We start from the raw sequence: 17,398 nt of genomic DNA, 5'->3' as shown, positions 1-17,398 counted from the left end.
AAGCTTGTAACTCACTTCACACTTGGAGGAGTCACGTGCCTAACTTTGTATACAAAAACTGCACAAAAACACCATCATCACCACAAATTGTTACATTAGTTAAATTTATAATTAACATGAAAAAATATATAAATTACGTATGCTCATGTATGCAAAAATAGTTAAAAAAAACAAACAGCATAATTTTATCCCAGTATGTTTTTACTTCTATGTTGTTTGGGAAAGACCCGGGTGCTTTTTATGTTGCAAATTATTTAATTCTATGGTAGATGTTAGCAAACTATTGTTAGCAAATTTTATAATGGTTGATGTACATCTTGAAAAGTCCAGCAGTTAAAGAATTGAACCACGATTACCAGTATTGAGCAATTCTTAAACTTCCGTTTTCTATAGTTGTAGGTCACAGGAAAACTTCCTTATCCAAAAGCAAGATAAGACATTTTTCTGTCTACTATTTGGTTGCTATCTCCTACACTTGTAACTAGAGGCATGGACAGCAAACTTGAAGATGAAGATGACTTAAATTCATTTATGACACTAATTTACAAATGTAAAAGATGTTTGATTGAGCTGTCAACAAGGAAAGAACTGCTTGAACATGTCAAAAACAGTCACAATCATCTTGTAAGTGTTTTTGAACATTTATGTAACAGTGTCATAGTCAGTCTGAAATTTTGGTAGACCAATGCTATTAGTTTGAGAAAGTTTGAAACATCACCCCACAAAACATGAAACTCTAGAGGTGTGCTGCATAAAACCCAAAAAATAAATAAATATTAGAATTAGATTCATTAATTATGCTACCATCTCTAAGCCATATCAAGCCAAATAGATACAAATCTCTATGCAACTTTAAAGTTGATTATTACAGACCTCGGGTTGGGGCCATTCATTTTCAAAAAGCATTACTTTTTTGCTTTTGTATTAGCTTATTTAATCATGTTATCATTCAGGTTGCTGATAAAAATATTAGATGTGACATAAGCGAAGATGAAAATGCTAATAAAAAACGTGAGTAATAAATGATTAAGCATTTCTTTACAGTAGTAATTAGCTAATGTGAATTCTATCAAAATATTAGTTACATCTCTGTACATTTAATACTTAATAGTTATTATTATTAAAAGTTATTTAATACTTAATATTTAACCAAAAAAATAAAAATATATAGGAGGTGCTGGCACACTACAAACATTAAACAGCAGTTTGCTTCAAAAGAGTTCTTATCTAAAACCTGCCTTTGCTGATGGCACAATAATTAAAAAGAGAAAGATATTGGAAGGTGTTGGTGACCATGCCCTGGTAAATTGCAACATCTTTTTTGCTTTACTTGTGAACTTACATAACTTTACTGCATATATGACACTTTCAATGTGGTGTAAAGAAATTGTCACATGCCCTCAAAATAATGGCTTTATTTGTTCAGGAAAGTGGTGGAGTAACAGAACAATCAACTTCCAGAGTTGTTGCAGTTGCAGGTTCCTATTTCTGTTTATCATGAGGTGAAAAACAAAAACACTGATCTTAATAGAATTTGTTTTTTTAAAAGAAAATCACATGACACCTATTCAAGTAGAAGTTGTTGACAGCTCAACATCTTTTAAATGTCCTGATTGCCCCAAAAAATACAAACAGAAACAGTCACTGGAAACTCATTGCAGAAAAATGCACCAGAAGGAAATACTGATTTGCCCAAAATGCAGAGTAAGGTAAAAACCTTCTGTGGACTTAATCTGTCTTTGCAGTTGTTGATGTGCAATATTAGACAATCTATTGTAAATATCATTGTTTCTCAAGGTATCATTTTGGGAAATACAGGTTAAGAAATATCAAGCTTTTAAATTAATCTACCTGTTTGTTTCTGTAGGTCGAACGGAGACGAGGATCACCAGATTCACATTCTTTCCCATTACAAAGATACATTTAAATGTATCATGTGTGACTTTACTAATGCCCAGTGGCACACGTTGAAGGTGCACATGGAGGTAAGTAAGCATTGTGTAAAATTACGATTCCGAAAATGTTAGACTGATGACGTGTTTTGTTGCAGACACACAACAAACCAGACAAACATGAGTGCGACAGTTGTAATCTCACGTTTGCTAGTTCCTTCGCACTTTGTAACCATAAGTAAGTCAACACAAGCTTTATTATTTACAGTTTATGATGAAGCCTTGTCAAGCATGTCATTTAAACAAATTCCTTTAAGTGCAGTGTGGTATACACTTAATGATTTTGCAACATGTTAAACCGCATTATTCTTTTTTCAATTGTGACAAGAAAAAGTGATAATATTAAGTACCACCGTATATAAATATTCAAAGACGATTTGCACATCTGGGAGGTTTCCATTTGTGTGATGAATGTGGATTTAAGGCACCATCCAAATATGTACTGGTCCAACATAGAATGGAAATGCATGGCAACCAGTATGTGTGTCAGATATGCAATCACCACTGTGATAACCAGGTATCAAGTTGTTTTGTCTTCAGACACTTTAGGAAGTATTTTAAACTTTGTCCATGATTTCAAATACATGTGTAAATGAATAGCAAAGTTGTATTTGATGTCCATGATTTGCATGAAGTGGCAAATTTATTAAAATAATTTTCAAACACCTCTGCAAAATGTCTATTGTCTGTGATGTGGATACTATTGGCGTAATCAAACCATATTTGGCAGGTAATGCAAATGGCTATATATATTTTTTAAAGATTGACATGGAAGAACACATAAAGGCAAGACATCAGAACATTTACATTTGCAAAAGTTGCAGCACTACCCAGTCCAACGCAGTGGCAATTACTTATAACAGCAAACAGGATCTGCTTGCTCATATGACGATCATGCATCCAAATGAAAAGTGTTTCTTCTGTGAAAAGTGCAACTATGTGGCAAAGTGAGTAATTGTGTAATTTTAAAAACAAAGTTACTTGTACCTAGAAAAGTTTAGAATGATAAAAAAACCTATTGCTCCAATGTCTATGAATTTGGTGATTCTTAATCCTGGTTATGAAAAAAAACAGGTGTTGGGGACTTAACAGACCTTGTAATATACCTTATAGGTAACAGGCACCAATCTCATACCTTACCAATTTGGCACTATGTGAATTTTATGTGGTGAGGGCAAGCATTGAAAAACTTTTTTTGATAAAATCCTACATTTTTAAAAACTACTGTGTTCAGTGGCGGATCTAGGGTGGGTGTTTATGTGTCAGAACACCCCCCTCATTTTGGCACATTGTTTTGTGGGTCGTGAAAGTGTGATTAAATTCCCGCTACACTGGAACAAACACTACGGTCAAGTGTTCGTCTCCGCTGTTTCTTTGTTTCTCGGTCGCGCGCGCTGCATTCACGCGGCGATGACTGCTTATAAAACAATCGTTTGTCGTGCCGTTGGTCAATAACCCGTCAACAATACTGTTTTCGAAAGCGCGACCTTATAAGTTTATTCATTTCTGCTACAATTTCTAGACCATTAAAGATTTGTTTTTAGAGCGAGGGGGGGTCGAAAATTGGAAATTCCCCAATTTTCCGCTGTAAACTAAGGTTAATTGTGGTCGAGCATTGCAAAATACGAACGCCAGTGTTGGCGCGAATCGTCACATAAACGGTGGCTTCCTGGCTTACGCAATTGCGTAACACTGTGGAACACTCGATGCGAGTTTTTGCGGTAGTGCTTGCGCCGTAGTTTCATTACCACGACTTTGAAAGAAAGGTTTAAATATACGTGTTATCTAAAAGGAATTAAATGGGCTTACGTTATCAAGAAAACATACAAATAAAAACTATGTTGCATGCGGTGGCCTTATATTCCTCTTTGCACATTTGCAAGCGCTAACAGTTGTTTTCAACATGCGTAATATTGGCAACATATTCAACAACTAAACTGGTTCCCACCAAGATTTTGACAAAAAATTACAGCATGACAAATGTCCGAAAAAAGATTGTAACCGCATCTAACGGCTTCATTAATTACGTACCGAAACCGAACACCCCCTCATATTTTTTCTAGATCCGCCACTGACTGTGTTATGTTTTGCCACAAATGTTACAAAATTAATTGCCAACATCACTACAAACTTCCACTTTCAACTTTTCAATACATTCCAGGCTTCGACACCACCTGAAGAAGCACATGTTAGTGCATACAGGTGAGAGGCCACACAAATGCACAGTTGAGGGTTGTGAATTCAGTACCAAGGATCACAAAAATCTCAAGCAGGTAACTGAAAACTGTGTTGGAATTTTGGGCAACAATTTATTTGATTGTTTGGTGTTTTTTACCCAATTTAAGTGTTACCTGTCATAATGTGAAAAATGCTTACAAAATTGCTCTTAAAACAAAGTAATATCTTTAACTACAAACATACCTATTGGCTTTTATAAATATAGTGCATTTTGTTCCTGAACATGTAAAACATGTGTTTAAATATTTTAGGCCAGTGGTTCTTAACCTGAAAGGAATAGTTGGAAATTCTAAGGTTATAGGGGGGTAATTAGGCACTGAAATAAACAAAAAGTAATAGTTGCAAGAGAAATGTTATATTTTGTACTACTGTGTGTCTCTTATTGACCTTTGGTCACACAATGCGGTCAAAATTCAATGCTTTAATTCTATGTTTTAAAATTTAAGTGGAAGCAGGAAATAACGACTCAGTTTGAACTGAAAATGGGAAATCAGAGAAAAAGGGTTAAGAACCACTGTTTTAGACTGAAGTATTTTTTTGCGACAACCTTTCTTTCTCTGTAGCATATGGTGGTAAAACATCGCAAACCCGGCGAACTTGTTTGTCGGCAGTGTCGATTTGTGACCACAAATCAGAATGAATGGGATGTCCACAAAGCCATGAACCACATGAAGGTACAGGTCATATTCTGTAGATCGTATAAAACCTTACATTATTATTTGCATGTTTGCATGTAGTTATTTCCTTTCAAAAAACTATATCAAGTATTGCCTACTTCAGCAAAAAAAAACTCAGAAGATACACCTTGTATCTTATGCATAATATATAATCTACTTGCGGGTAACAGCCATTGCAGTGGGTCGATCTTGGCTTGACATACGAGAGCACGCAATGTTTATGCGTTTTCCGATAATACTGCTTTTTTGTTCGTAGATATACAAGTGCAACCAGTGCGACTACACCTCGCCCCATAGCGCCACCATACGGCGACACCGACTCTCAAAACACGTCTCAAGCGATAAGATGAGGTACCCTTGTCCTCAATGCTCCTACCGAACAAACCTGAAAGAATGCCTCCAAAAACACATTCTCACTCACGCTATCAAAGATTCGCAATTCAATTGTGTGGTGAGTGATGACGTAAGAATGACTGTTACTTCATAAGCCAGATTCAAGCATTTAGGATTATCGTTTTTACCTCTTATTTTTCTCTTTACCAAGCTCTGTGACCAATCCTTTTTTGACCGGCAAAGTATGGCGCACCACCTAGCGGAAGAACACGCTTCCAAGCCCGTATTTCTATGTGAGGAGTGTCCCTACATGACCCAGACGGAAAGATCCCTAGCAAGACACACGGCTACACACGAGTAAGACATCTGGCTGATTTTGTTTCTAAGATCATTTGCTTGATTGCGTTTAACTATTTCTTTCGAAAAAGACGAGAGACAGTGAATAAGATGGTAAAAATGTATTCGCCTAATCTTTGATACAAAAATTCTGCAGCACGCGGTTTCAGTCTTTAGCTTCTTTGCTGCTATAGTTTGTAGTGCGCTGTTTTGACCGAAGGAATTTTTGAACCACTTTAAATAGCACGCGAGCTACCACTTGCTTCCTCGGGTGACACGAAACCTTGAGATTAGTGATTGTAGTTTGATATATTGATTTAATAAAATGTATTTTGTTTGTTGTTACATCTTGCAGGTCCCGTCAGGTGAAACCGTTCAAATGTGACCAGTGTAATTACGCTGGAAGAACAAGCATTCTATTGAAAAGTCACAAAACCAATAAGCACAAGTCGCAACCATTCAAAACAAACCTCAGCGATAATGGTAACTATGATTGTCCCCCCGGTATACGTTGTAGATCTTGCATTTGCACTTACATTATTTATCATTATTTTAACTATTTTCTTGCGTTGAACAACCACGAATTAATTTGCAATCGCACATTGCTTCCCCGAATTTTAAGAATTCTTATTAGCTAACTGTTCAGTCTTCTGGCGAAATAAACTGCTTTTTAGCCATCTGAAATTTGCGCTAATTTTCGAAGACTTACACTTTAAGTAACTAAATGTAAGTGCGGGTAGTTTATTGTATTAATAAGAAACGGTATCCGGCATCGGGAAACTGACAGCATTATTTTCATTCCGAACATTGTAAAAGCTAATGTGGGTTAATATTCCATCCAGTTTCAACAATATCTCTGCAACCGTCTTCTTCAACAAACCTCGTCCCAATTGCACCCCATAATGTTTACTCTGAGCTTCGCACAGTACATGGCTTGTTACATCCAGAACAATAGGTAAGTTGTTGAAATTCGGTCTTAAGTAATGAAATGTCTTCACAAATATCAGGGTTTTTCATGTACTTACTTGTTAGCAGCTATCCCAGCACTTTGAAGAAAGTCAGTACTTTTTATGTTGTTTACCGGCCGTGACAGGTTGCATCAGTGCAATAGAAGTGTGATTTTCGAAGTAAAATGTATGATCGCTAACTTACTATTCGCCTAAACAGAATTAGTAACTATGGAGCTACATTTAACAAGCGCAAACAAATGTGAATGAATGGGTCATCGTGCAGCAGAGGTTCCCAATTGGTGCGTCGCGTCGTTTACTGTAATCTTGATTTTTTTAATGCCTTAAGACTAGGGCGTTTTTGTTGTACGCTACATAAAATATACAGCAAAATCACCAACATAGAAACGGTTCTATAACGTAACTTCCTCCAAGCATAAAGTACGATTCAAGAATAAATTGCACGTGTTCGCCTTATGCTGGTAATCGACTGGAAAACACCGTCTAACTAATGGTAAGTAGTCAACATGATTGAAAACCATCACAGTTACAAAGGTCACATGGTATCTCGATTCACCAGAGTTATGCCTTCACCTCTGTATGTTTATATGAACCCGAGTACTTTCGGTGTCTGCTTGCATAGCAGCAAGCTGTTTGCACTCCGTATTTCATTTTTATCCGGCAGTTATCAAGCACTGTGGAACTTGTGCAGGTGTCACAGGAAACGCCGCGTTAATCCACAAACGACGAAAGCAAATACGTTTACGACACAGTGACGTCATCGAAGGAATTGTCGCCCATCATCGCCCGCAGAAAGTTGATTTCGTTTACGATGTTGTGTGTCGTATCTAAGCATTTCTTTTTAGTTGGGAGTAGAATTGTCGGCTGTGGCGAACGTTTATTGCCCTCATTATCGTATACAAATACAGCACATAGTTTTGTATGTTTGAATAGGTGTGTAACACGGCAGTGCAGGACAGGTATATTTGGTAAATTTTATATCATGCAGGAGGTAGTACGACAGAGGTTTTCAAATATGTTTGGAAACACACATTTCGTTGCAGATGGCGTCTGTATGCATATACACAATCATTCACAGTTAGTAGTTGTGTTGCTTTTGCTAAGTTCATTCAATTTTAAAAATACTTGACAACTGAAGATGTTACAGCCTGCTAGATGAAACTTGTAGGAACTTTACTCCTTCATCTGGTCCAATCCCAGTGAAAACACAACTTTATTATTTATGGGCGTCTGGCAATTTGCGGTTAAAAGCTGTTAGTCTGCGTAATCTCACAATTCCAATATGTAGGCATTGTGTATGCAAAAAATGCTGGTTCATTTGAAATTCAAGTCCGTATTCCCAAATGCTTCATGAATTTTAATATTCGACGCGTTGGCCCCAATTTAGTTACCCCTCCCACCGTTTGTATAAGTGCAACATGTGGTACCCCAAATGCCAACGTCATCTTACGTGTGTTTAACCTTTAAAATGTGGGTACGACGTTTCGAAGCTATACCGCAGGCAAGTTTACGAGAGAAGACACCAGTTGTGGCGTCACAGGCGTCTGTGTTCCATACAATGATATTATTGCCCCCGTTAAAGCATTGTTACGCAACGTTTGGGTTTTCAAGCGTCGATTTTATCAAATTATATGGGTGGGAAGGATATTGAACATTTTATTGCCCTTTTTACAGTTGATATATCAGCGAGCTGTAGTTTTTCGTGTGTGCATTTGATAAGACACTTTAGCAAAAGATGTAACGTAAGAAATCAAGTCAAGTCATAAGGAAAGTTATGGGAACCGGCGCAAGCAAACATTCTGCAACGACGACAGTTATAAAAGTGAAACCAGCAATTGAGGTTTGCAACCTTGCATGCGAATATTTAACTGTATTTTTAAGTACCATTACTTCTCTTATGTCCTACTCGTTATGATGCTTCAAAACTTTACTGGGCAACTGATGTGTTGTTGGGCCTTGATCTAAATTAATCAATGGTATTGCGTGTTATATTGCTGTCAGTTACTTCACTTCAAATCACTGTTTGTGACGTTATTTATCGCTAAAAGTACAATCACATTTTGTCTGATTTTTTTCGGTCACAAAATCTTGGCAACACTGAGCTCATTAACCTAAAAGAACAAATCAGATATGCTGCTATGATTTTTGTTCCCGTGTCAACAAACTGAAGAAACGACAACTGCTCATATCTGGTGTTGCACTGCAATAACCTAACATGCTGACGTGCAAAATTTTTGAAAGGGGGTTCCACCTGAGTATTACGCCACCATTGAAGCCAGGGTTGCCATTTCTAACAACCGTTACGCAAATCTCAATCAATGGATTCCCCAAAAAACACAAATTCCACCGCACTGTACCATCGCGTGCGAAAGATTTGTTTGCAAAGAAGATGTAAAAATTTTTGCGTATGATCAAGTTATAGTCTGGGTAGTATAATATCGGATTAAATCCTCGCGTTGTCGTATGTTAACTTTATCGAAAGTAATAAACGTCGATCTATTTGCAGTGTCCGCGACTACGCAAATAAACTTAGATAGTAAGTGCTGAATGTAATTGTCCTCTTGAATATTTGCTTTCTTCGTTTGTTGACAGTTTAGCTATGAGGTTTAAAACTAAAGCGTTGGGCTCAGTGAAGACATTTTTTAAGGGTCCTGCAACTTGTTACACCCACTGAGTTACCTTTAAATAGGGCGAATCAGAAAGATTCGATGTTGATATGTGGATTCGGTGCCAATATTCGGATTCGGCCGGATATTGAGAAATTCTATTCGGAATCTAACCTTCAAATTCAAACAACGCTGCTTGGAATCGTACATTTTCGAAAGGGTTTTTACAAGAAAATGGGATTGGGCAAAGCCAACACAAAGTAAAGAGTATAGGGATAAGAACACTATAGGCCTATAAACCGTTGCCTGTTGAGCAACAGGTGTTTTTACGACCAACCATTTGTCACCTCACAATAAATTCGGATTTGTCCAGATTCGGCCGAATATTGACCAAAGTTATTTAGACGCGACCCAGCCTTTTTTTTGTTTTTTAAACAAGCTGGCCAGAGGCATAACAGCCGGATCATACGGATCGGATATTGTGTCGGTTTGAAATATTTGACAAATGTAGGATCAAAATACAAAAAATTCCTTAAATTCATACAAATGCCAAACTGACGAGTTCCTTGTGGTGATATTTATTGTAATTGTGGTGCATAGTTTATTGTTTGATCAATCAATTAACAAATTTGCAGTCAGCAACCAACAACTTATTGAAATTTTGTTCGTAGATAACATCACGCAATACTGACAACACAGAAGATGGTAAGTTGCATTTCATTTTGCTACAGTTGCTACTTGCACACGTCTAGAAGGTTCTTTAAAAGTTTTTTTTAAGGATTTACGCACCGTCAAAGGTCCTGTTGATATAAAACACGATTCCACAAAATTCTGGCTTAATTCGAAGTGCTTTAACGTGTTCATGCCGCTGTAGAGATTTTGGCCTAAAGCCAATCAGCCGATCAATTTCTAGTTCCCATCGACAGCAAGGATATAGAACAGTCAATCACTGCCACATAGTTTTTCACAGCGTCCCTGGAGATCCCAGGCAGTACAATAGAATTGAATAGGTTTTGTCTGAAAACATGGCGTGGGATGAATATTAAAAGTCAGTCTTTTCAATTGCATGAGAAGAAATTTTGTCATTATAAATAGGTTGCGTAGAAAGTGTTTCAGGAGTGCAAAGGTTATTCGGATAGAATTTAGTGAAACCGTTTCAGCTATCCTTTAATCTATAGATGTAAAGGCGTTATAAACCACAATCTTATGCGGTTTAAGGTAGTTTTAACTACAAGCATATATGTAACATGTGCCGCGGAAGTGTGGCGAAGGCTGTTGACGTAACACGAAAATTCCCATCATTTGGTACAAACTGAAATATACAACTCATGGGCCATACGTCAAAACAAGATAGTTTGCAAACATGGATTTTGTCACGCGCGTTGGAAAGCAACGACCTAATTTGTCAGCAATTGTCACGTACCGTCCGCATTATCGTGACCGACTGCGATATGTTTAGTCTTTGTGCATACATGTAAAGACATACAGAGTGCAGAATTGGCAACAATCAAAACGTTTGTAAATTGGACCAAATGCACATTGTTTATATAGCTATGAAAGGAAATATTTGAAGCTTAGGAATGCTGTATGTCTTTAAATGTATTTTGTTTTTGAGATCGATAAAATTTCGATTTAAATCGGCAATGTTGTTCCTTATTAAATTGTCGATTTGCGGTAAACGAGGCATAGCTTTGACTCAAACCAGAAACTCATCCAGACAGGGAATGTCTACAATGATAAGGAATAACTTTCGTTGACGTCTTAAATATTAACCATCATTAAGTTAAATTAAGTCACGCCCTGGGGTTTTATCTTCACAAACCAAACCCGCCACTGAGCTTTGAATTATTGAAGCAGCGTAAAATCGATTGCAACAATCCAGCGAGCGAAGGTCACAACAAAACTTAAGTCACAGGGGGAAATTTTTCATACAAATTCCACTTAAGCCGGCGATCGGTGGCGAGGTAAAATGAATGCATCGGGTAATGAGAGTGGAAACGATTTTGGACGTCGGCGTATGCAATAAAACTAAAGCTCATTTTGATTAGATGTAAATGCGTCCTTAATGTCTAAGATTTCTGCACGCAAGCTTATGGGAAAATGAGGCTTGTAGAGTTACAGCGACCTCGGACAAACAGAATTCAAATATCAGGGACTATCTTTTGGTGACCATGCTGGTGCTTGTTTCACGGCAGAAAATTTGTATTGTGAGCTGATTGAAAGTATAATTAAGACACGTCTTTGCAGCATATTCGCCCAGATATAGAGTAGGCGTCGGTTAGTTTGGAACTTTGGTTAATTCGTACGAAATTGGAGGTGAAAATGGTTCGTAATATTTTTTTGACAAAAAACTCGTAATCCGGAATACTTCAGTCGGATCTTCGCCAGTTCCGGATAAAAGTTGCTTTTTTACGTCTCGTGATCCAGATTCGGGTGGATTTTCGAGTATTGAAAATTTACTACCGCTTGTCACATATTTTGCTGGTATTTTGCCATAAAATTTCCTCCATAATTTTAAGTTAAACTCCCTGGGGTTTGAAGACCACCAAAAGCCTGGGGGTCCGTGAAGAAGCGAGAGCAGTTTTTGTATTACAATTTGTGCATGTTTATTCTGTTTTATTAAATTTTAAATAAATTTTGTTTTCTAATCTTTTCTTTGTGTAATGCCACACATGTTTTTATTTAAAATAATGCATAACTTTAATCACCACAAGAGCCTTGGGTATAATTTACTGTTTAAGGACTTGTTGATTTTTGAAGAGGAGTCATAAATACAAAATGGTTGGGAACTACTACGTATTTAATTTTCTTGTGGTTTTAATTGCCGCGTTTGGTTGCTTTGTCATAACTCGGTTGCTTTGTCATAAATATCCACAACAGTTTTCGACGCTTCACCCAAACAAAGAAGCTTGTGTGCTTTTCCTTCATTTATTTTTTTCAGCCGTTTTTTCTCCAGGTAACAAAAGTTAAAAAAAAACTGTTTTTTTCTGATCAAGTGTCTCCCAAAACACCAACTGATATGAAAAAATCCCACTCTTCTTCGAAAAATCGGCAACCAAGTGGCCGCAAGTGGGCGCTAAGGTCACCAGCGAATGGATCAAATTTCCATGGAAAAGGTTAGTGGTTTGTAATTGCGGTTTGACAAAAACAGGACAACAAGCAACGACATTTGCAGTTTGCACGCGGTAATTCCAACACCAGATTGCGGACCTGCAAGAAAAACAAAAGTATTTAAACGAAAAAATTTTCTATTATGTTCATTTCATTTGAATCCTGATATTACCCAAAAGTGAAATTGAAAAAAAACGCTACTTTAACCCACGCCAAACGCCTTTATGTGGAAGTTTTAAATACCCCATCAGCGTTGTTTGTTTGGCGTGCCATACTAAAGTGGGTAAAGTCGTAAAGAAGTTGTCAATAGTCGTTGGAAAAGCATGTCAGTCGCGCAGCAAGATCGATGACAAACTGCGTGAGGCAGTATACGCAAGTCGGCCTATTGATAAAAAGGACCACTACGGTCGATAGGCGGAAAGGGTTGCACTTGAATTTTCCACTTGAATCAGAAAGGAACATACGAATTATGCTATGAAGAAAGAACATGTTTCTTAAGTGGCGCGCCGGTATTTGGAACAGGAATACTAAAATAGACCGAGCAAGGGCAAGCATATGAAGTTACTTGAATTTTCAAGAAGCGGCAGTTTTCTATTTGTAAAGGTTCATAATGGTGCTTGCAAAATTCGGTGTTTAAATTAGCAGTATCACAAACAATCAACTTGCCAAGAATGTCTGATTTTGACGCCAAAACAAGCAACTAACCTAAAAACCGTGGCTATAAATAACTGTGTTGTCGCCACATCCTTAAGGGCAATCTTGCCAACCGGCGCCGACAGATGACTCCTCCGCTGAGGTTTATAAGCTCCCTGTAATTTGAGGACGAGTGGCGTGCGCCTATTCATGCGTGCATAATGGGAAAGCGAGATAAATCCTTCCCTGGTTCACTGCAACACAACTCCTTTGTGCGAGTAAATTGAGAGCTTAGGGGTCGAATTGGGACTTGCATGACTACAGAACGTTTTCCACGAACGTTCGTCGTTCTCTATTACGAATTACAGTTGAAAGGGAGCAGCATTTAGCATATTTGGCGCGAATTGTGTACAGGTTGTTAGTTATTGTAAGAATTCTCTATTTTGCAGTATTGGATTGTGTGCGTACTCGTCCGGGCAGTTGTTTTAGTTGGCTCAAATGCAAACACCTTTAAAAAGTTGCACATGAGGGAATGTTTTTCTGTTGCAACATGGCTAGGAAAAAGGAAAACTAGCGGGTCAAAGTCTTGAAAAAATACAAAGAAATCTTCTTTAAAAATTGAAGCCATTGTTCGGCGAGTTAAATTTGATTTCAGAGATATTGTGAGAGTTGCTTTGAATACAGACATGGTATTGTTTGCATCGACCCACATGTGCTTAATAACGAAGCTGCAATCAAGCAATAATGAACGAAATTAATGGCCTATTGATTTTGTACCGCCGTCGATTGTGTGAGGTTTACCAGTTGAGTGGCTTTCGTTGCATTGTTAATTTAGGCAAAGTCAATTGTTTGTGAAAAGCATTTATTGATATGCCTAGTTTTCCTTGTCCTTTTAGTGTTTTTTGAAATTTGGCATGAAAACGTTGGTAATTGAGAAAATTGTTTTTTATTCTAATCAGGCTAAACCGTGTCGTTTGTGATATCACTATCTATAACGTAGGTTATAATGCGATGGAATTTTGCGTTAATCTATTCCGATTGCAGCCGTGCACGTTCCAAGAGGGTTTCAAGTGTCTTTTGCGCGGATTTTGAGTGGTCTTTGCTGGCAAATGTCAGCATAGAGACGAACCAGGCGCGGTCACTGATGCTTGTCCAACGAAAACATAGAACCTGAACTGCAGTTATCAGGAATTTCGACCACCTGACGTTTGCACTAAAGCGTGATGCATTGCCTGTGCCTAAGTAAGCTGTACATGGGTGGAAAATGCGTATGGCGTGGGTAGGGAAACCATGTTACGTCAACTACCTTGCCCACAGCATATTTCAGGCTATATGATACGGAATGACTTTGTAAGGTTATATGATTGGTATTTTAGATTCATGGGAGATATGAAAAATGTTGTTCGTATATGGTTTAGATATTCAACTGAAGTTATTTGAAGCAAATAGGCAAAATTGCATTGGAACTATTTGTTGTATGATGTCGAAATTCGGAACAATTGGTCGGATTTGGATGCATAACTATGAAGTTATGTACAACACTTTGATTTGTTATTTTCTGTACCAAAACAGGGTAGTGTTAATAGATCGTAAATGTTCACTCATCAGAGTTAATTAGACCACTCAGCATGAACCACAACCATGTCCCGACAGCTTAGCTATTTAAAATATCAATTTATAGACGACTCGACGGGTAAAGTCAACGTCCCTCCGGAAGGTTGCGTGGCGAAAAGTGATTGTCGTATCCATAACACTGCGCTGATAGGTATCGATCCTCTGCAGTCACGTGATGCCAAAAAGGGCCGGGGTGTGTGATTCTCCCGAGAAGCGATGTAATGCCAATTTTCTGCCTTGCCTTGTGATCGGCCTGTATGTTTATGATGCGCACGCCCCGTGTCGATTCGGCGAGTCAAACGCTGCACTTCAAAGTTGCAGACCCCAGGTCAACAGTTCGCACCGTGACTTTTGTCCTTTTGCTGCTTTGAATTTAATGCAATTTGTTGCCCTTTATAGCTGGGTCAGGCGCGTGCGACCTTGTGTAAGACAAAGGCGCATGTAAATCGCGTTTATTTGGACGGGAATAGATTTATTCGCGCTGACATCACTATTCCCGTGGCAGTGAGGATGCACCAAGTGACGTAGCTGGGTCGGACGCAAACTGGTCTGACAGAGCGGAAACACTATAGGATCAATACTTAGAAAAGGAAAATGTTTTTACGGGATTTCTGGCACTTAAATTTATGCGTAGTTCGTTAGTAGTGACTTATTCACGTTTGGTGACGTCTCCGAATTGATTAGGTAAAAACTTCAGTTTCTTGTTAATTAAATCCAGTTAACCAAATTGTAATGCAATGTAACACATCAAACTTATCAGGTTATTGGATTTTAGGGAGGGTGCTCGCGAGTGTACGACCCATTATGCATGTATTTTTGGGCTTCACAATTTTTCATCCGAATCAAAAAAATAAAACTATATCAAAGCTTGATGAAGTTGTTGATCAGGTTATGTCATCGTTGAACGCTGTACACAGTTACATTTTCTTCCAAAACTAATGTTACCGACCAACAAAACGAAAATAGCAGGCCACGTGATTTAAGACATATTTGTTGACCTTCACAGGATAACAACTAGTTGTTCAAGTTGGTTTTAAAATAGCACATTGTTAACATTGAAGGTAGCTCGGCAATACATTGTATTGTTCAGATAACTATTTGACAGTCTGTCAGAAAAAATGCAAGCAAAAGTGCGTACTTCTGAATACCCCGTAATTGATCCCACTGCGCTTTACTGGCTTATACATTCTACGCATTCTCTGGGCGCCAATTTGGAATTCTCACACAACAAAGAATCAATATCATTCTTACTCCACAATGCATGCTTATGCGCAGGTAATTGTATGTACCTGTCAGTTTAAAAACAAACTCGGACGTGACAAACAGTCTTGATATGTTTGTTCACCTGGAAATGTACATGACATTATTAACGTTTAATTTGTGTACTTGGCGTGTTTCATAAAAATCTCAATTCAGGTGTTTATGTGTCACAAAAGCACATTTACGTTGTAGGCTGCCAGAGAAAGAAACTTTCGTGCAGGTAGATTTGATTTGGTATTGCGCAAAATGTGGAATATCTAGCATGCAATTTAATATATGACGCAGCCTGTACATAGGAAATTTTCTGCAACGTTTGGTCGTTTGTGGTTAGAGCAACTGTAGAGCAAAGTCTTGTACAAAACTGATCTTGTGATCCTATACGGGATTAATTGATGATTATGACTTAGTGCTATATTTCCTGGTGGTCAGATCCGCTATCATGTTTATGAAGGATTGCTTTTCGCACTGCCTTTTAACTGTGTGAACAACACAAAGCGTTAATATACTTGAGGCACCAATGCAATAAACCTGCATGGCATTAGGTTTTTGCTTGTTGTGACGTTTCACCAAAGTGAACCGGATTGACGCAACATTGGAAAGAGGTGCGAGGGTTTATCGAGTTTCGATAATGCGATTTGAGGACTGGAATGAATCATCACTGAGCTTAAATGTAAATGTGCTCAGATTTACCAATATAAGATCTATGCCGGATATATTATAAGAGATGGACAAAATACTGTAAGACGCACAAGTAAGCTCGTGCTATGATTGGTATGCTACCCGTCCGGTATGTCGCAGCGTGACGTCATGATATGATGTAGTGAGTACAGCTGTTGAATTTTTTTGTGTAACGTCAGAAATAAACTGTAATTGGTATTTTGAGGCGCTCGCGAGATCGGTTTAAGTTTGACAATTAAAAGCGACTGTGCTTATTCGCCCGTTCGCACATCAAATTTGCGGTAGATTGGAATTTGAGGTTGCAGTCAATGCTTGGTGCAACGTGGAGGTAGAACTCTAATGACATGAGTCAGTATATGTTTTTTTAGGCAGTGGATAACTTCCGCTACTGGTATTTTTATAACAGTCTTAAAGGGAAACTACGCCATGAGGGTAGGCTACACCATAGTTTGGCTTTCCTGCAATAAGACTTGTTTTGTCAGCGCCGAAGTCTAAGTACACAAAACCGTTTGAGTTGTTTTTGCTCGGAACTGGGTTTGTGGCGTTTCCTACCTTGCGTAGTTCAAGTTTTGCTTTGAAAACATGGGGATCTTTTAAGTCAATACTTAGCGATTGTAAGGAACAGGGCAAGCTTATATATTGCGTGTCTAATACGGTCACTTTGTTATCAGCAGTGACATGTAGCACAACTGTCGAAACATACATGTTAGGCTTAAAACTGGTAAGGTTTTGTTAGTCTGTCAGTCAATATCTTAATACCGATTGAATGCCGAAACAGATGTTTGTTGAGAAATTGTTGGTAAAGTACAAACACAGTATTGTGATTTGTTGTGTATTCAATACCTGTAGCTTCGAAAGAGTGAAAACGTCAAACTTGTTTAGTCGACACAAACCTCGAACCTCCTCGAGTAAATAACGACTGTTTTGCCTCGCCATTTGCCTCATTGTTAGGTCACATCACTGTGAATGCTGTTTTTTTTCGTCACAGGACG

General features: G+C 38.1%; 1 protein-coding gene across 1 annotated transcript; it reads left to right on the top strand.

Annotated features, from left to right (window-relative positions):
- Window positions 1–397: 397 nt before the first annotated feature.
- On the top strand, window positions 398–7,410 carry LOC145913656 (uncharacterized). The gene is made up of 16 exons (XM_083001392.1): window positions 398–624; window positions 954–1,011; window positions 1,172–1,302; window positions 1,427–1,478; window positions 1,550–1,709; window positions 1,868–1,985; window positions 2,051–2,130; window positions 2,325–2,469; window positions 2,715–2,899; window positions 4,114–4,225; window positions 4,754–4,864; window positions 5,124–5,318; window positions 5,412–5,557; window positions 5,892–6,019; window positions 6,379–6,491; window positions 7,196–7,410. Exons 1-15 carry the CDS (start codon window positions 490–492, stop codon window positions 6,489–6,491), a joined length of 1,869 nt encoding a protein of 622 aa, XP_082857518.1. The 5' UTR covers window positions 398–489; the 3' UTR covers window positions 7,196–7,410.
- Window positions 7,411–17,398: the final 9,988 nt, after the last annotated feature.

Source organism: Ascidia mentula, chromosome 9, assembly GCF_947561715.1.
Source record: "Ascidia mentula chromosome 9, kaAscMent1.1, whole genome shotgun sequence".
NCBI lineage: Eukaryota > Metazoa > Chordata > Ascidiacea > Phlebobranchia > Ascidiidae > Ascidia > Ascidia mentula.
The sequence above is the reverse complement of the archived record's forward strand: the minus strand, read 5'-3'. Positions and strand labels throughout refer to the sequence as shown.

Bases quoted from the DNA above. Each gene is read 5' to 3' on its own strand.
- LOC145913656 (XM_083001392.1), top strand. From the start codon at position 490: ATGGACAGCAAACTTGAAGATGAAGATGACTTAAATTCATTTATGACA. The intron at 2,470-2,714 runs GTATCAAGTTGT...TATTTTTTAAAG, and splicing joins ATCACCACTGTGATAACCAG to ATTGACATGGAAGAACACAT. The intron at 6,020-6,378 runs GTAACTATGATT...TATTCCATCCAG, and splicing joins AACAAACCTCAGCGATAATG to TTTCAACAATATCTCTGCAA.